Raw genomic sequence first — 21041 nt, forward strand, 5'->3', positions numbered from 1 at the left:
GACTGTAAAAACAGAGAAAATACAATTGCTTAAAATAAACCCTATACAAATTCTAAAATGTGCTGAGAACAAACCTAGAGAGTATGCAGTGGCTTTAACTCTGTGTACAATTTCAATTGAGTAAGGAACTGGCATTAAACTTCATAACTAATTGTTAGGAGAGTCTTTTTATTGAGGTGAGCCCAAAAAATGGAAAGCAGAATCACTCTATATGCCATAAATTAGGTTATTTAAGTTAATGTATTAATTTGCAGCTAACCTCACACTCACAAAATAAAACAATAGCAGAAAAGCAAAATACCATCAAAGCTTTTCTTTTTTCGTAATTTTTCATTTAGAATAAAGACATTTGCAGGTATGAGGTAACCAAAAGTTATCACCAGATCATAATGACAAAGTTCAAGCATAAAATGTTTGGGCTTTAAACAGTTAAAAGGCCGAACTATTAATTTATTTTATAAATACCAAGTCTTATAAAAATTATATTTTCAACGTTGAGGTCTGGTCACACAGATTCAGGATGTCTGGCCAATTCATCTTTCTTTGTCTCTCTTCCAAGTACTGTCATATTTGTCAATCAGCAACTGCAGTAATGAGAAAAAAGAATAATGTTTTTCTTTTTTCCTGTGGTACTTGCCCTGTCTATAATTACATTTATTGACTAAAATTAGTCTTATTTATTGCTGTATACTGTAAGTCAAGTGCAGTGTGCGATGAAGACACACTATCAGCCATTTTCACAAATAGCTGTGAAAATGTGTGTCAGTCAATTTGCTTTTTTGGGTTAATTTCTTTTTTGTTGCTAGTGATGTTTAATGGACAAAAGCCTTATTTATTCCAGGTAGGAAATTTAAATATGAACACATTTAAACAAAAAATAAAGGTCGTTCAAAACGGCATAAAATTTATTTATTTATAAAGTGGAATAACCATTGTTGTTTCTTTTAGAATAAAATTAATATGCACCGTCCTGTCCAGGGTGCATCCTGCCTTCACCCAACAGTAACCAAGACAGGTTAAGCAACCTTGTAACCCCAAAGGGATACAGCCTGTTTAAAAAAATGGATGGATGGAATAAAATGTACCCATAAACTACTGCATATCTCTTTCCTATGCATATCTAAGTAAATCAGTTATATCAGGTAACTGTACAAATTCCATTTCCCTCAGTTTCAGTTCTTCAATACATGGCTTTACACAACTTTTTTTTTTTTTTTTTTGCTTCTGATGTACAATACGATACGCCTTTTAAAGATCTTTGAAGAAACAGAATTTATTTTTTGTAACTTGGTTCTATGTCAGATAACCCTTTACCAACCAAAATGACACCTAAATAACAAGCGCTCTTTGACATACCGGAACTTCTCGTATTCGCTTTTGTCCGGAACAGAATGATCTGATATACATTGATTGCATATCAACACATGGCTGCTTTTCTCCACTTCAGAATTCAGGGGAAATGTGTTAATTGTGTAAGTGTTAGTAGTTGAAATAATGTAAACACTTGACCTAAAGCTTCGGTGTAAAGGGGTTAAAAACAGAGACTGAATCAAATATTTCCTCAACCTTTGGCCTAACGTGTTAAATCTCTATTCAATCAATGGAAAGAATTGCATTTTTGTGAAAGGTTTATTTAATCCACCACCAAAAAGTAAGTATCTTATTTTACCGGGTTATATTTAACAACTTAAAAGAAAAACACCCCAAAAGTCAAAACAAGGTAAAAAAGAAAGGCACAGACGGAAAATAGACTCTGATCAGATTTATCAATAATCATCAATATGAGATTTTTATTTTGAATATGGATAACTCCTGATATTCATGCATACAGTATATAGCTGTCTTAATAAATGCAATATTTCACCTACTGTATATGGACACTGCTGTAGGATAAGCAGCTTTGCCTACACTTTTTGAAGTCATTAAATGAGATCATATATAAAGTAACATTTTCAACAAATCTTTTATATAAATGTGCTATTGGCCTCTCAAAACTTTTCTTTACTTACCCAGAACCAGAAATATTTTTACTACATATCTACATGACATCTGATACAAAATAAATATTTAAAGTGTATTATGTGTGATACATTTATCTCATCACTGTAAACATAAAAACAAAACAGACATCATATTTTCACTGTACTACATGTACTGCAGAGTCAAAGTGCTTGAATAGAGATTCCTATCCTCTCTTTTTCTTACTGTGATTGTTCTCAGAGGTAAAATAGCACCGTACGATATGACAGTCTGGACAGCTCACAGAACAAGCTGCTTTGTGTAGCTATTTGGTTTGTTTGTCACTCAGCTTCTTAGAAAAAATAAATGAAAACACGGCGTATCTGTCTGTCTTCTGCTTCAGACGGACTCCACTTTGACCTGGTTATTGTTGGTCATGAGCGGTGAGGGTTTACTTTTGAGCCTCTCCCCTGCATCGTTGGAGCTGTCCTGGAAGAAGATGCGAGCCGTACACACAGACACTACGATGCGTTTGTACTCCCGCCGGAAGTTCTGGTTCAGCACACCGTACACAATGGCGTTAAGGCAGCTGTTGAAGTAGGCCATGAAGTAGCTGGCCACAAATAACCACTCCGGGATTAAGGGAACCACCACCTCCGGTTTGATTGCTACAGCCAGTCCGATGAAGTTGAGGGGTGCCCAGCAGACAGCAAAGAGCACAAAGACAACAAACATGGTGACAAAGTTTCTAACATCGTGCGGTGTTAGCTTTGGTCGGTTGTCTGGTTTGACCCTTCTTCTAACCTGGATCACCAATATCCAAATGCGCAAATAGCAGTAGGTGACAATCATGATGGGTAAAATAAAATGAAAAAACACCACTGCGATTGTATACGCTGAGCTGGCCGACTGTTCGAAGGTGCAGGAATAAACTCGGGGGTCATACTTGAGTGAACCCACAAACAGGTTGGGTACGATGGCCACCACAGTCAACGCCCATATTAAAATCACATAGCACACTGAGTTTTTGTCGCTGTACAGCTTGTCGTATTTGAGGCTGTGACATATATAGCAGTATCTGTTGATGGCGATGGCGGTGATGTTGAAGATGGAGCCGATGACGCTGACACCCATGAGGAAGCCGCTGATTTGACAATGGACAGATCCCAGGTTCCAGCCATTGTTGAAAATGGAAGTGAGGACCAGGGGGTATGGATAGATAGCCACCACAAGGTCTGCCACTGCAAGGCTCACCACAAAGATGTTTCCTGAGAATAAAACAAAACAGCCACAAGAGAAGTCATGAGTTAGTTACACAGGAAACATTGGTATGTAAAACTGCTTGCAAACTCGCTTTGATCAGAGCTTGCTTCCTTAGATGGTCTACATATTTGGACAGTAAGGAATGTGTAAGGATAATGTAAGTTACACACACTTATGACGTACGGGTAGAAGGTTCGACTAGACTCACAGATCAGGTAAACCCTGGTATGCATTGGAGTTTTAGCCTTTGTTCTATTGTAAGTGAACCCATTTGTGTTTCACTACAGAGTTGATTCACAAGAACTATCTAATGAACCAAACAGCAAACCACAGTGGCATGATGCCTTTTATTGATGTTAAAGCCCCACTCTGATAATATTTTTATCTATTTTAAAAGTGTTCCTAGTGGTCTTTTAATTGTGCTGTTTTTACCCAAAATACCCCCCCCCCCCCCGTTGTTTTATATGAGATAGTTTCTGCGGAGGCGCATTAGTTTATTAGAAATCAACTTCTGAGTTGGGGGGGGGGGGGGGGTTGGCACGGAGTAAGCCTGACCTCATTTCCTATCATCCCTCTATTTACTCTCTCCTGCAAGCTTACAGCCCCTCACAACCTCAACCTATGGGGCGTGTCACACTGCTGCTACGAACAAATTACAGATTGTCCCTGGATGAAATTTCAGTCGTTCATGATACATGCGTGATATACACAATCCGTACGTTTTTCTTGCGTTTTTGTCATTCATCAATCTGCACAGATGTCAGCCGAGGGTTTTAGCCGATGGGTCTCTATGTGAATTCAGTTTTGGGCTGATACGATTTTTTGGTCAGTTAAGAATTACACAGTTTATGTGTAGCTTACTTCATTAATGCAATTATCATGTCAATCCTACGCAATTATTTGTGTTTCTTATGTACAGCGTAACAATCACACAAGGTCCGTGCACAAGTTTGTGGACGATTCACGTGTTGTGTGATGGGTATATTAATCGGCCGAAATTTCCCCCTTCCAGCATTCTATACTAAGTGGGCCTCTCTTGCTCCTCCTGTCCGGCTCGTCCGGGCGGGGGAATGAGGTATCTCGTGGGGCAGTGTTCGGTGCCGTGCAGAAAGCGGGTCGCTGATCTCCTCAGCTAAGCACTGAGCAGCTGACAGAACTGGTGCAGAATAGATGGATCCAACTGTTTAAATAAAACAAAGCACCGTGTGGGCTCACTGCGGGGGCTGAAAAAAAAAAAACGGCAAGCAATATTGGAACTACAGTTTTGAGGCAGATGCCAGCTCGGACAAGGAAAACAGACGTACATAGATCTATTTGTCTGGAAGTGAATACATCAGAATGGAGTGGAGCAGGAAGCTTGTGGCCTGCCGACTGTAGCACCTCCATTACAAACTTTTTTGTATACCCCTTTTGCTATCCTAGGCACTTTAACGTTGGGAGTTGGGTCATTTAGACCCACTAGACAGTGCGCTGAACCTTTTTTCTTCAATGATTTGTGATCTTCACTGGTGTCCATGGATGACATGAAATCTTTCCACCTTTATCCACCTTTGTCATGGTAGGGAGAACACGTCAATGTAAGGGTGGGGTCATCCAAGATGGCACAAGGGAAACTCCTGATTCACAATGATTTGAATAAAGAAAAACTTGGAAATGCAGTTTTAATCTTAATTTTCTTTATACGTGTTCTTCATCATGAGAAAAATATTACAAGAACAAGATAAAAACACCAAAAACACAATTTTCAAAGAAGTGGGTCTTTAACACTTGTTTGACAAATGGTACCTGCCTCCAGTCTAGCAGATGTAACTTTCTCTGAACAGTTTTTTTCAGAGGAAAAGTAAATAAATAAATAAATATATATATATATATATATATATATATATATATATATATATATATATATATATATATATATATATAGTCCGTAGACTATTCTGATGTCACAGTAGACTGATTTGCCTTGAAAGAACATCAGCTGATTTTGGTGAAATTCAACACATGACTGGAATCTTTTAAACTCGTAAACCTCAAGAGCTGGTCGTTTTACATAACACCTTTTTCTCTCAAAGAGTTGACTACACCAGGAGAGTGCATGGTCACCAGAGTGTTGTGTTTATACATATTGGTGCTAGACAACTATTAATCAGAGAACAGCAGGGCAGTTCTGGATCTTAATTGAGTTCATGATTTTGTTTATTAAAAATATCTATTTTACAAAAATGTTTGGTTTCTATGTATACAATTGTCGCTTTCTTTTACAATCATAGGTTTCGATGGCGCCATCTTTAAATTACAGTTTTTACTGTCACAAGCACCAAACAATCCAGTTAAACATAAATGATAAAGCCTCAGCTGCTATAGAATGAAGAAGATTGTGTGCATTTATCTCCTTCAGATCTTTTTCAAGACAAAATATGAACCCAACAACCTAAACCAGGGCTTTCAGAACTTGTGCGAGCTCCCACAAAGGGCGGCACGAGCCTCGCCATAACACCTGTTTTCTCTGGCTTTCTGCAAAAAAGTAAAGTCTTAGTAGGTTCATCTTTTAGTCTACGTGCTCAGATGTTTTCATTACATTTAAAGGTTAAAATAGAACTACTCAAAAACAGCTTTAATTTAATAATTTTTGTATGTGTTTATAAAGTTCATACTATGTGCATTAGACTTTTTTATGTGTAATATAGATTGTGGATGTGCACTAGTTCTGCAGGAATGACAGTCCATGTCTTTTTTATGTCACTTGATTAATCTTTTACCAAATGGCTGTAAATATTTAAACATAGATTAGCCTATGTCTCCAATACACAACCTGCTGCAAGCTCATAGCTAACACAGCATAAAGATGGCTGAAGAACAAATGAAAAGTATCTTCCAGAAGTTTGACTGTTCATTTGCTGTTAGAGATGTAGCTTTCTTTCATTTTATTTTATTTCAGGGGTTAGTCAGAAGTACTTCCTTTAGATATTTTTGTGTGATTATAGGAGCTGGATGGTGGTGGATTGCTTAGCCCTCTCACTTCACATGTGTGGGTTTTCTTTAGGTACTACGGCTTCCTTCCACAGTCCAAAAACAGGCTTCATAGGCTAATTGGTGTCCACATGCATCTGTACGAGTTAAATGTGCCACTGTCATTTGTGTGGAAAGTGCATTGTGAGGTATTTAAGGATAATGGAAGCTACATGCAATTATGTAATAGATGCTGTCGTATAGTACCCTTTACCTAGCATTCCAGAGGTTGGAAAGGTGCATGCACTGCCTCCTTACTGACCATGGGCAATGCTGCACACACAGGGTGTGCACATGATACATAGGTGCCCGTATAGGACATCGAGAAAATCTGGACGCTGCTTGTGTAATTTCCTCACTTTTAACAGCAAGGCTGCACGCAAGGTACGCTCAAGGGACATGCACCTTTCACTTGTAAAGCACTAACGGGCTCCCTGTGGAGTGCACAGGTTTTGGGAGGGTTGAAAAGAAGGAAAAATCCATACGACACATCTGAGTCTCACCTACTTCCCCCGTATGTGTTGTTTAGACCCCATACGTGTTGTTTAGACCTGTCCCATGCAGCATCCCTATAGAAAAAATGTACATGACCATTTTCCCTCATAAAGACTCAGCGAGCAATCCACAACTGTGATATTTCCTGTGAGCCGCCTGCGTGTCCCATACAGATTTGCCCATTTTTCCCTCGCAGACAGCCCCTATCTACCCCTAAGGGCAATTATTAAGGTTTAAGATGTGAGTGTGTGTGGTTGTTTGTCTCTGCGTGGCTTTGTGATGGATTGGCAAACCATCCAGGGTGTACTCTGCCATCACCTTTAAATAGCTGAGTGATCTCCAGCACCACCGTGACCCCAAACGAGAGTAAAGCGAAATTTTGAAGATGGATTAATAAATTATTTGTGATTATGCTAAAAAGAACCCCAGAATTACTTTGGTTTATAAGTGAACATTAACAAAAATAGCTTAAAGGCTCACTGGTGGTTGGAAAGACCTGATCTGATCTATAATATGTGGAACAACCTTAACAATCAAGCAGTTGTTGCAGTTAATTTCGTTTTGAATGTTTGCAGTTGTCTTTCTGTGCTCTATTTGCATGGTAAATAACCCATCTGTCACGAAATAACTTCTTACTGTTGACAGAGCAGCTGCCTATGTGATATACTTGTGGAGATCAAACAAAAGAAGGAAGATTCTTTTAATCTTTAATTTTGGAATCAACTATCCAGAATGAACGCAAGTTTGAACCAAAAGCTTCAAACATACTGTAAATGTCATCAATGCTTTTAGAAAGATTTGTTAATGTGTTTTAGAGTATTGTTAATTTAAGGACATTTTTCTTGCTAGGCTGGATCTTGACCTTAGGAAAAATACAAGTTCTATCAGAAAAAAATTAACGAATCCCCATTTTAAGAGAGTTGTTTGCCAAAAGAAAAAATCAACTCCGGATCGCAGGGGCAACAGTCCAAATATAGATCTAGACCTCGCTCTCCATACAAGTTTCTTTAAGTTCTGCAGGGGGGCCGTAGGGCACTTTCAGGTATATCTGAAAAACAGTACCTCCTGGGTCTTCCCTGGGGATTCCACTGGTGAGAGATGTCCGGAATAACCCCCCCAGGGAGGCATCCAGGAAGCATCTGAAAGAGGTGCCTGAGTCACCTCAACTGGCTTCTCTCAATGTGGAGCAGCAGTGACGCTTCTTTGTCCAGGAGTGACTCACAGCCACCCAGCAATAATTTGTATGTGGGACCTTATTGTTTTGAAGAAGAAACTTGACTTTCATAAGCCCAATTAATTCAGATAAATTCCAGATTAGTTAAAGGAGCCGTAGATGACTTGGCTTTAGATATGGTTATATATCAGCAATTTCTGTCAAAATGGTTGTGTAATGCTTTGGTTCAACATTCTTAACAACTTGAATTCCTTCTCTCCAAATTCCTATTCTGTGTGTGTAAATTAGGGATGCAATGAAATACTTTCTTCCTGATTCCTTTCAAATGTAGATTTTTAGGTTCCGGCTTTGTTTTGGTTTGATTTACAACTTGTGTATTACAAAACAACTACAAAAAAATATTGCTTTTATTTGTTAACAAGCAAGTAACAATTAAGAAAAACTTGCAAGTGGCTTATACTAAGCCTGGTGTAATGTAATAAAACAGTAAAAAACAAATCCTTAAATTTAGCACAGTGTGTTTGACACTTAAGATCTAATGGTATGCAGTAGGGATGCAACGATACACTTTCCTTATGATTTGGTTCAATGGTGTAACATAAGGTTCAGTTTTAAATTGAGAATTGTGACATCCATAGTATATACAACAGTCCCAACCCTTTTTATCGCCGCGGACCAGTATGACATCAGACAAATTTTTCACAGACCGGTCTTTTAGATGTGGCGGACAATTACTGTAGCAACGCTACGATGAAGGAGGAACAGAGACATGACAAGACGAACTCTGAGCTTTTATTTTAACCAAAATGTCATTGTACATTGCACAGGTGTCATCACCCCCTCCCCTTCCCATACTCATGGTGCAAAAACAAATTATTTTATTAAATCTAGTTTTCATTTTTTTGGGAGTCGAAGGCTCCTCTTCTGTCTCCTGGTTGGGCATTTTAGCTTGGTAACGAAACTTTCCAAAGAAGTTTGTTTTTTTGCTCATTTAGCTAGTTCCTGGGTTTTATTTTAGCGGTAACCATTCACGTGACTGAGAAGAGTGCTTTGGCCTGCGTGACTTAGACGGATGTAACAGAGAATCTGGGAATTTTTCAAAATATAACGTCTTTCAGATTCCAAAATAAATAAAACGGAAGTTATGTAAGTTCTTTCTGTGCGACCCGGTACCAACTGACCCATGGACCGGTACCGGTCAGCAGTCCGGGGGTTGGGGACCACTGGTATATGACATATGTGTGGTAATGTTTCTCCCTATGACATATTCTTAAGTCAACATGACACTATTTGACAAGTCGAGGCAGTTTAGTTTATGAAGCCCTTTTTAGGTTTTATTTGGAAGGCACTTTGAGCCTCTTGTTTGCAGACTTCTTTTAATTCCAACAATGACTTTGTGAAAACATGATTGCCCCACTTTTTAGTGATTCCTTATATTGATACATTAACTAGGTAGTTAGTTACACCTCGGTTGTATCTGGTTATTTAACTAACTGCTGTCTTCCCATCCCATTCTCTGTAAACCCTAGAGATGGTTGTAGGTGAAAATCCCAACAGAGCAGCAGTTTCTGAAATACTCAGACCAGCTCATCTGGTACCAACAACCATGCTATATTCAAAGTCACTTAAATAACCCTTCTTCACCGTTCTGATGCTCTGTTTAAACTGCTGCATGTAATCTTGACCATGTCTAAATGCCTAAATGTATTGAGTTGCTGCTTTGTGATTGGCTGATTAGAAATATGCATAAACAAGAAATTGACAGGTGTGACCAATAAAGTGGCCAGTTAGTGTGTATTTGTATAAAAAATGTGGAGTAATGCAGTAATATAATCTTAAGTCAACGTGACACTATTTGACAAGGCGAGGCAGTTTTGTTTATGAAGCACTATATACACACAGATATAATTTCAAAAGCACTTTGAGCCTCTTGTTTGCAGACTTCCTTTAATTCCAACAATGACTTTGTGAAAACGGGGATGTCCCACTTTTTGTTTTAAAGTCCTTCTCACTAATGATACATTAGCTACGTAGGTAGTTAGCTTTCTTGTGCCAGTTGCATTTTGTTATAGTGTGAGTACAGAGTATGAAGAGTAAAAAGCTGTTCGACAAACAACTTGAATGTAGTTTCAGATACATTTTAGTCTTCTCTGAATTTCAGGTTTATGCAGGCCTACAAACTACATTTAAACATTTTTAAATTAATGTTAGTTCACTTCAGCAAGAGAGTAAACTTAGCTTCATAAGATGGTAATAGCTATGAAATTCTTCCTAATTAGTATTGGTAATAATGATCAGATCCAGAGCTGTGAATTGAACTCATGTATAACTGCCTCACAAACATTTTTATGCTACTTTTGGTGGACATATTGCAATAAAATATAACTGTTCACATTGTTTGTACTATATTGCAAGTTTTAATAGGTTTTTATTTTGTAAAGCTCTGCCATCGCACCTGTTCTAATTTGCTAGAGAGGGAAAAAAATTAAGAAAAAGGAAAGGAGGAGATTTGAATTATTTCTTTTCTAAATTGTTCTGCTAAATATAAGGTCATTGCAAAACAAATGGATGAGCCTAAAGAACCAACAAGGACATAGTCTAAGGCTGGTATGTATTTCTCTGGGAAACATAATAACTTAGTTTAGTGACCCTCTGCCACTATTTTAAGTGCAGAGGCAGGCTGAAACATTAGATGACGTAGCCATAGTTAAGGAGAAATATTTACACTACCTTTGAAAAAGTTATTGTAAAAGAGTGGAGCCTAAACAAAGAAACTGGAGTTTTATATAACAGATATAAATCAACATTGGCTGTTGTCAGTGTTGATGAAACTTTTTTTGTCAAGCTAAAAGCTTGACGAAAGCATTGATCCCAGAAAGGATCCTGAAAGTGAATTCTGTTCATGCTTTAGTGTCACAGATCCATCGCACCTACTGAAAAATAAAACGTTTGATTAATTGCACCAGGTTGCATCAGCATACATAAAGAAACCTCTTGTAAACAGCTGCTTTCGTGGTAAATCTGATGAATATCTGCAGCCGCAAACTAACAAGCATCACCAAGCGGGAAACTGTGACCAAAGGCGCTGCAGGAAGGTGGGCCACACGGAGCGAGGGGAAATTCTAGAGCGCCTAAAAGCTGCGAATAATGATGCACAGGGAAAGAAAAATGACTGGTGTGACAAGCTGCACACACTTGTGTGTGGAGAACACCATGCCCACAAGGACAGTGAGGGACTTCATTGATAGTAAGAAGAGCATCAGAAAAAGGAAGAGGGGCCTTCAGGGACAGAGATAGGGGATTAGTGAGGACTGCTTAAACAGAAGCTAAGAAATAGGATAAAGATTTTAAAGAAAAAGCCAGAGTGCAAACTTCAGCAAGGCAAAAAAGAAAAGTGCTTTTTTAGGATGAAAAAGGTGTCAAACTTTAAGTAAAAGAGGTGAAATAAGTGGCCAATGCCTCAAATAAGAGCACAAAAATAAAAACCCAGAACCTATTAGGTTGAGCTCAGGAGAAAGCTCACTCTTCGGCCACACAGACCTCGTGAACTCCCTGGACACCAAAGTTGCTTGCAACAATGCTAGATGTTCAATGTTCAACTTGGTTAAAGCATCTGCCCCGAAACAATGAATACATCTTGCCCTTTTCCCTTATGACTATTTTTCTCCTGCAATTAGATGAAGAAGCTTTCTACAAAGACGACAGTAAAGTGGACAATAGCAGCGGGCCCAGATGGCATCAGCCCAATGCGTGTAAAAGCATTCATAAATACAGACTCAATCCATTAGGGACATCTGTCTGTTTCCATTGCTACAATGTTGCAAGAGGCACAGGAAACAGACTCAATACTGAAAGCTGAGAGGAACGGCCTCCGAATTTGTTATTTGTTTTTTCGTTTGTGTGTTGGTGCTGCTGAGTGCTCGTGTCAAACCATAAAGCCTAAATAAATCCCCCTGATGATTTCCAGAGTGTGAACTTCAGCTGTCACCCTTTGATGTTGGTGAATAATGAAAAGGAAGGAGGTCCCTGCTGCTAAATAATGCATGTTTATAATTGTCAACAAGGCCTCCACAATGTGCATGCTTGGCAAACATGATCTACAGACTGTGTAGCAATCAAGAACACACAGATTTATCTCTCAGGCTGTCCGGTGGTAATCCTGCACGCTGGCCGTGAAAAACACTGCACCCATCTTCAAAAACACGTCCTGTTTATTTGAAAATAAGATTAACAAGCAAATACTCTACTCATAGTGGCCTGTTGTGACAAATTGGAAAATTGCAGCATTCAGTCATGCACCACTTTCACAGCTGTCAGTTAAATGTCAGTGGAATGTGTAGGATCATGTACAAAGGCACTACAACAAACAAGATTTGTACTTTTTTTAAGTGGACTTTACAGCATCATGGAGGATGTGAATCCATCTTTACACTAGCTTTAAAGACCCAGTCCAATAAAAATGGTCTTTTGTTGTTTTTAACATGTTCTCGGGGTATTTCTCTGATGATGAAAGAGCTATATAAAAAATATTTACCTTAAAATTGCATTTCAGAGTATTTATTTATTCAAATTGCTGTGAATAAGGAGCAGAAAAAAAACAATTGGAAAAAGAGAGGTTCCACCTAATAAACAGAGGCGCATTTCTAAATAACTCCTGCTGCTCTTAAGGAACTAAGTCCTTGAAAACAACACACATTTTTAGATTTCAGCTAAAAAGGGCGTAATCATAGTTGAAAAGACCACTGGGAACACTTTTACAATTAAAAGATTGGGGTGGGTTTTTAAAAAATGGTGGCAATTTTGTATTGATTTGGCACTCCCTCTCTCAAATGACACACAATCCCACCTGACCATTAGAAGCAAACCATAGAGCAGCTGTCCAAGAGAACTTTTCACAAATTCAACACCAAGTATAGCAAGTAAGCATTCATTTGGTCCATTGCTATTTCTCATTGAGCAGCATACTGTGAAGAATTGGGTGCACCTGCTGTTGTAATGATATCATGTTACAGCTAAGAATCTGTAAATCCGATGTGTGTCATTCAGCCCTTTTAGTTCTATCCCTATTCAATGACCCAAGGGGTGGACAAATGTGTCTTCCAAGGATGCCTGTGGAATCGTGTTTCTTATTTGCTTTATCCGTCTGTAAGTGCATTACTGTATGAAGCGTAAAATGCACAGCACATGGAAATATTCTGTCTTATATTTCACTGAGATCGAAAATTTATGGAGCCAGATAAAACTGTTTCATTTTGTGAGAGGCAGAAAAGGCGGTTGTGTGCCCACTGATTTTAATCACGCTTTCAAATAAATCTCAATTGTTGCCCACAAATTATTGTAGGTTTTATCCGTTGATGAATTGATATTGATACTTGAAATGATCAAGAAAATAATTCAAGCTTCATTCTGTCACCTAAGTGTAATACGAAAACACGTAAATGGGTGGAATTAACTAAAACAACATTTAAAAAAAATAAATAAATAAACTACTCCAGGCTCGCGAAGGGAACACACCGTCTGCTTTAGATATTAGACAAAGATCGTATGTCATTTGGTTGCAGCTTATCCCATAAGAACCCATGGTGACATCAGTGTAACAGAAAAATATCAGAAATGGATTCTCTCTGCTCCACTTGTTTTGTAGTAAAACACACATAATTTTAATTTTAACAAAAAATGGGTCTGGGCTCTTATGTGTTAAGAAAACCCACCAAAACTAATTCCTAAATGTTGTCCTTTCCTTAAAGTCTCACTCCGATCATCTTTTAATCTATTGCAAAAGTGTTCCCAGTTGTCATGGTTTGAGTTTCTTTTGTATTGGTTTTTGCTTTCTGTCTTGTTCTGTCATGGTTAAGTTCTGTTTCCTGTTTTATTTTGAAAGGTTTCCTGTCTTGTCTTGTTTCTTGAGTTTTACTTCCTTTGGTCCCCATCTGCCCTGATTGTGTTCACCTGTGTCTTGTCTGCCCTGTCTGTTTATAAGTTCTGTCTCTGCCTTCCTCCTGTGCTGGTCCATTAACTTCTGGTCGTGTGTTTAACGTCTTCATGTGTCTTTGTCCCTTCATGCCTTGTTTCATGCCCCGCCACAGTGAGTTTTTGTTTTGTCATCCTGCTCTGCAGCGCTTTTTGTTATAATTAAACCCTCTAGCCCTGAACCCGTTTGCCTCCCGCCTCTGCGTCTGGGTCCTACCGGCTCTCGAGCCACCCCTGCACCTTGACACTAGTGGTCTTTTGATTATGATGATGCAGTTTTAAGCCAGCCTAATCTTATGATATTTTTCTGATTTTCATCGAGACAATAATAGATCAATCATTCTTGCTTTTATTTTTACCCCTATTGAATGCTCACAGAGACATGGAAGTAGCGGCAGAAAGCGGCTTTTGCAGCAAGATGGACGGAGAGGGTACCAGGATGTGAATGAACGTGATTACCGATCGATGCTTTTGTGCTTTTTAAAAGAAATAAATCTGATCTCTAAACATCTTCCGTGTCTTCAATGCAATATAATGAGACAGAGAGAAATGTGAAGGTATCTGCTGTAAATCTATGACGTGAATAACAGGAGAAATGATCGGCTAGTTAGCATGTAGCCTACTAGCCTTCGAATGTAAAGCCACTGCTAAAGAGTATGTTAATAAAAGACAAGTCCTGAATATTTTTATTCCTGTTCGACCCTAAACTACAATATCAGCTAGTTAATCATTTCGAGGGAACAAAATAGTATCTTGTGGGAATGGAATAGTATTTCGTGTAAACAAGATATTAATTTGTGGAAACAAGATATTAATCTGGGTGAACGAGATATATTTTAATTTTTTAATGTCAGGACACGGGCTCCGTAGTTAGGTCATCTGTTTTATCTCCTTTTTTTTCTCTGTGGTTTTTGCCCTGTCTTAGTTTATTCATTCAATGCCCATGTTTCTGCCACCAAGCCCAATGTCCTGCATTTTGCGTTCTACGTCTTCAGTTCCTGACAGTTGCACCCATCTGATCCTTTAAACACAGGCTTTTGTTGTAATTGGGAAGATTTTAATACAAGAAATTGCGAAACAGGATCATACAGAATTTAAAGAAGCCAATTCTAACAGATAAAATTAGTTTAACGCCTGTAGAGAGGAAGGTTTTTTTTTTTTTTAAATTGACAAATAGTGCATGTACAGGATTTCATGTAGTGACACTTAATACAAGTGCAAATTTGTTTATCCCTTGTGCTATCTTAGATGACCCCACCCTTACTTTGAGGTGTTCTCCCTACCATGACAAAGGTGGATAAAGGTGGAAAGATTTCATGTAATCCATGGATACCAGTGAAGATCACAAATCATTGAAGAAAAAAGGTTCAGCGCACTGTCTAGTGGGTCTAGATGACCCAACTCCCAACGTTAAAGTGCCTAGGATAGCACAAGTGTTGCAGTAACAGAGAAGGCAATTGAGGTAGCAACATTTTTTTTCTTTGCCAGGAGATTGAATAAAAAAGAAAATGTTAATAATACTTAAAAATAAATAAAGATACAATAAAAATAAATAATAATAATAAAAGTAAGAAATGACACTACAAATGTTTCAAATGAGACCATGATTCAACGGTTTCAGCCACTGAGACAGAAGCAGCAGATCATGATAGAAAATAGGCATGATAGAAGAATATTATGGGGATTTTTAAAGCAACTTTTTTTTTTCTTGTATCACTGACAGGAATTTCTCAATTTTCATACAAACAAAAGAAAAAGCCAGAGGACACTAGGGCAGTTTTTAATAGGGCAGGTGCTAAAGCCGCCCCTAGGGCTCTACGTGTGCACGTGCCTGCACTTTTTGTTTGAAATACTACAGGGAGAAAAGGAGTTTTAATTTAAGTATAAAAATGGCTAACATTGATCATATGGGATTTAGCAAGGATTCTGGAAACTTTTATTCACAGACATGTGACAGGATGAGGTTCAGGGAAATGCTGTGAATGACAGCAGATGAGTTTGATCTGTTGCTGTTGATCTGTTGAGCATATATCACTGAGCAGGACACCAAAATGTGACTGGTGTTATCAACAAAAGAACATCTGTCTTTGATCCTGAGCTTCTTCTTTACAGCCTGCAGGTCTGCCAGAGCAGGCGCCTGTTCACACCGATTCCTCCAAAAAATGTTGGCATTGCTAGATGTACAGTCTCAGGCTCCAAATTGTCAGACAGCCACTCCAGTTGTGCTGTTGAGCCATTTACAAACACACACACAAAAAATCTGTGAAGCTTTTAGAAATGTTGTCAATGCAAGGATTGGCATTATTTGCTGGCATTAACACATATAGCTTCAGGTGTAGCAAATGTTACCTTAAACATTCAACTCTTTACTCTTGTTCTTTCTATCCATCTATTTTCAGCAGTCATAATAATGTGTTTTTTGTCAGTGCCTCCTTAGCAAATAAATTGCTCCACAGTGTTCAACAGCTTCTGCTAGTTTATTATGAGGGAATAGGTAAAAATATTCTGCCAAAACATGATCCTTAAAAAAGGATTTGTGCGTGTGTGCAGGAATCAGAGTGCAGTGTGGGGGGAAAAAAAGCGAAAATCTTAAATTTTACAAACAGCAAGAATGTCATGCAAGCCTTCAAAAAGTGTAACAATGCTGTTAAAGGGTTTTAAACCCTCACACAGCATTAACAGGGCTGACCTTGACAAGGTGAAATTCCTATGGGCAGCTGGCTCTTTTGGCTGTTGGACTCTCTCTCACTCCCAGTCTCTGTCACTTTGACTAGTCCTGTTAGTGACACATCACTCTGAGCTTTCATTTAGCTTGGGGAGAGATACGGCCTGGTGCTGTGTCCCTTTCCATTTCTGCAATCCCCCACTTTCAAGCAATTCCTGTAAGGATTTAGGAAACAAGTGAAGCATTTTTGCTTTCTGCACCTTGCAATGAATTTTGACACAGCCCCAATAGCTGAGAACTAACACAGGTCATTTTATTTTAGGTTGCATTTTTTTTTTCACGGTGATGGAGGATAATCTCGGGGAAAGAGGGGGACTTGATCCTTCCTCAGAGCTGTCAAAAGTAATTGAAAATTAAACTGATTTAAAGTCTAAAGTCTTTTTTTTTTTTATAAAAATTGCGCTATTTTAGCTTATCTTCAGCAACATAACTTAAACATGAAGGAAATAACAATTTACCAGAGTCCTCAGTAATGTTTAGCCAAGGTTTGCAGTTTGTAAGGAAGGAATCCCAACTATATGGAGGAATAGTTCAGGAAACTTGGTTTGATTGGGTAAGGAATGCCAAGAGTGAATGTGCTCCAAAAGAAAGAGTGGTTTGGTAGGCTTAGTTCAAATGAGCAGGAATATTGAAAAATTTGGCTTGGTTTGCTTTAGACCTAAGTTAACTAAATGTCAAAAATTCACAACAGAAGTCTATTTGGGGGCGATATTTGTCGAAACCTCGAGGAAAACGAAGGCGTACATGGATCTAGTCATCTACACTCAAGCAGAGCAGGGAGCTTGTGGCTTGACCTTTAAGCTTCAATATCAAGCTTTTTCTTCTGCTTCTGATTCACCACGATCTGAATAAAGAAACTTTAAAAAAAAACTTCAGAAATTCAGTTCTGAGCTTAATTTTCTTTATACATGTCCTCCGTCATCAAAAAAAGAATGCCACTATCAAGGTGGGTCTTTAAACATTAGTCATATGGCCTTACGTGTGGTGTGGGTTGCAAGTGAAAGGTGGGCAAAACATTTACGGGGTGGCAAGCACAACATTTTTTGGATTGTAGACCGCTTGGTAATAAGCCCGTAGAGCGAAAATATTCAATTACATATTTCTCTAAGGGGGTTCTTGGCACACACTTACAGACAGGGGGAAGTAGGGGAGACGCAAGTGTGTCGTACAGAGTTTTCATTTTTTCAACCATCATCAAACCTCCGCACTATGCAAGGGGATATTCAAGTAATAAGTGCTCCTCCTTGTGTGCAGCCTGGCTGTTAAAAATTAGGAAATTAGACAGACTGTAGTTTGCATGAGCATCCTACAGGCATCCTCCGGGCATTTGCGTATCACATATATACTCTGTACGTGCAGCATTTAGACCCAGTCAATAAGGAAGCAGTAGTGCACCTTGCAAACGACAAGAGTGCGACATAGGGGGACCTTAAGACAGCATCACTTGTACGCCATAATTGCATGTAACTTACATTATTCTCACAAATACTTCACGATACACTTACCACACGCACAACAATCGTGCATTACCTTTTCATTGGACCCTTAAGGTGGCCTCACAAGCCTCAAGGGAACTGCAAGATACATCTGCGCTCCCCTTAAAATCCAGCTGCTGTTGTCTAGAATCTTCCATTGGCTTGGACAACCCAAAAACCCACAAGGGTCAAACCCCTGTAAGGGCGCATATGGCTAAGGTGAACCTCTGCATAATCACCATACAGGACTTGACCTAATTTAAATACACATCACATCAGTCACTCTGCTTCCTCATTGCTCTCTGCCCCTCCTTGCTCTGCCTTCAAACTTTAGCTAAAACTCCAAAACCTGTTTGTTTTAAACCTCACCACAGATCTTAGGTTCATCTGAGCTTTAATACTTGCTTGGACAATTCAGGGGTCTAGTCACGGCAGCCCCCTGCCTGCACCAAACCATGCCGAACATTTTAACAGGGTTTATTGCTCGCCACCCTTGACAAAACACAAAATATTCTTTTTTTTTTTTTGTTAAGGCAGAGCTACTACATGTGCTTCAACAGTTGATGCTGCCGACTCTTCCTCCTAGCTGGCAGACTTAAAACACAGGACTTATCATAGGAGTTATGTTTGCAGCTGATATCATTTATCAGCTCCAGATCCATTCAATTTCCATGTAACTTTCACTGGTGCATTCCCAAGGCTTTCATGTAGTCTGTCTATATAAAATACTGGTTTCAGGTCCTGGGTGGTAATGTATAGTAGCACAATGTTACCACCATAACATTTCCTGCTCACAATACAAGCATGCACACCAGCACACCTTTGCAAGTAGGACAAGCTACATGTGCCAGAGAGCAGAAGGAGAGTAATCACAGCAATTAATGAACCGTACTTTAGGGTCAACTATACTCTGTGACGGAACAAATGGTGTGCTGGGGTAGCAGCACACCCTCTTAAGAGGAAATTTCTGTGAACTGCAGTGTTTAACAGATTTAACCAGAAAACATCCTCCCCATATTCTAAAGACTATGATTAACTGAGTCAGTGTCTGCTTTTTATGTTACTCTTTTGACAGTACAAACAACAAAAATCTGGGACAACTGAGACATAATTGGACCTCAGCCCCAAACGAATTAAATGGTAAATTGTATGCACTTGTACAGCGCTTTTCTACCTTCCTCGAAGGCCCAAAACTCTTTAAAGTCACAGTCCCATCCACCCATTCACACACTGGTGGCATTCGAACACAGGCACCAACCTTCCACCAGAGGCCAGGTGGGGTTCAGTGTCTTGCCCAAGGACACTTGAACATATAGGTGGGAAAGGTGATAATTGAACCTGGAATAAACCAATCAGAGGTTTACCGCCCTACCACTGCTCCACAGCCGCCCTATTAATTAATCAATATCAACTTCACGTTTAATCAGATCAATTTTATATTCACAAAAACAGCATCTTACCAAACAATAAATCTAGTCTGTGGGAAAACAAACTGTCTTTAATATTTATTTAAAATTAGCTGCATTTATACTCAAACAGCATTTTCCATCCTCAAATTGTCAGAAGTAGATGCATTCAGTGCAACATAAAAACCCTTTTGTAAAACTGTACTTTTGTCATTTTGCTTCTTCGAGATTAATCACAGAGATTTTGCCTTTTAGAAGACTTAAATGATACTGTTTTTCTTGCAGATGCATCTACCTATACTTTATTCTTTGGCTCTAAATACTATTCACATTCTAATATCCACACCAATATCACGGTTACCATTCAAAGATAGAATCATAGTAGTTTTGTTGTCACCTGTGTGAGTAAAGCAGTTATGTAAAGCTGTGTGTGTGAGAGAGAGATAATGGTGAACATAACACCAGCAGCACCTACAATTACAGTCAAAATCCTTAGTCCCAGGAATACAGAACACTGATTGCACTATTCATGAGCTTTTGCTGTAAAATATGAGAGACCTCATGTGGTATATACACATAGCAGGGGAGTGACAGCTAAGGAGAGAACCAAACTAAGAAAAGTGGCACCTAGATTTATGTTTTAACATCATTTCCTCTGACAAAAGTATAGAAAGCAACAAGGACTATTATATACAGCGAGGCCAATAATTATTTGAACACCCTGTGATTTTGTAAGTTCTCCCACTTAGAATTCATGAAGATGTGTAACATTCTAAAAGACAAATCTGGAAAAACCTGGAAATCACACTGCAGGAATTTTAAATAATTTATTTGTATGCTAGTACTGCAAATAAGTATTTGAACACCTGTCTATCAGCTAGAATTCTGACCCTCAAAGACCAATTAGGTAAATAGTCTGCCTCCTCGCCACTTATTATCCTAAAGCTTCAGAATGACCCAATATTATTTTTAAATCTACCACTAATATATAAGACAAAATGACATTTAAATATAATTTTTCCCTTAAAGTTGCTCTGCTGAAGGTACAAGGATGAAACAAAATTCATCAAAATAAAATGAATTCCTGTCAGCACTCATAAAAGCACCTAAAATGCAATAATAATCCATAAAACAAACAAACAAGAGAAAAGGAAAGCCAGAGGAACAGAGGCAGCCTTGCAAAGAGGCTGATTATGTTACTGGGTCACTACTGGATTTGCAGTTTATTGTGTTCATGAAAGAAGACTGTGACAGCCATGGATGATGACTCTCTGCACATTTAATCTGCTCGTGTCTCTTAAAGAAGTCATTTCAAGAGTGCTTTAGAAATACACAACACACAGTGCATCAATAAAAACAGATGAAATCTAATCTGCCAAAATCCATTACCTTGACTAGCAAAAAAAAATGCTCTTCTTTTTCCTTCATTCTAATGTGGGAAATGGAGACAGAGATTTACACATTTAATTTAAGTGTGCCAACAAAACGAAAGAGTGGAGCAGTGAAAGAGCCTTCAACTGCTTTTCCTTTCATGGTAGCTACAAATAGTTTGCTTTTTTTTATAA

General features: G+C 38.6%; 1 protein-coding gene across 1 annotated transcript in view; it reads right to left on the minus strand.

The window, feature by feature from the left end:
- Nucleotides 1-1610: 1610 nt before the first annotated feature.
- The window catches only part of mtnr1aa (melatonin receptor 1A a), a 76465-nt gene continuing 57034 nt past the window's right edge, over nucleotides 1611-21041 (minus strand). Inside the window, exon 2 of the mRNA XM_004065955.5 lies at nucleotides 1611-3227. Coding sequence (XP_004066003.1) covers nucleotides 2359-3227 — 869 coding nt within the window. The 3' untranslated portion in view covers nucleotides 1611-2358. The remainder of the gene's footprint in view (nucleotides 3228-21041) is intronic.

This window comes from Oryzias latipes, assembly GCF_053564925.1.
Source record: "Oryzias latipes strain Hd-rR chromosome 1 unlocalized genomic scaffold, Olatipes_Hd-rR_3.1 chr1_Y".
Classification (NCBI taxonomy): Eukaryota; Metazoa; Chordata; class Actinopteri; order Beloniformes; family Adrianichthyidae; genus Oryzias; species Oryzias latipes.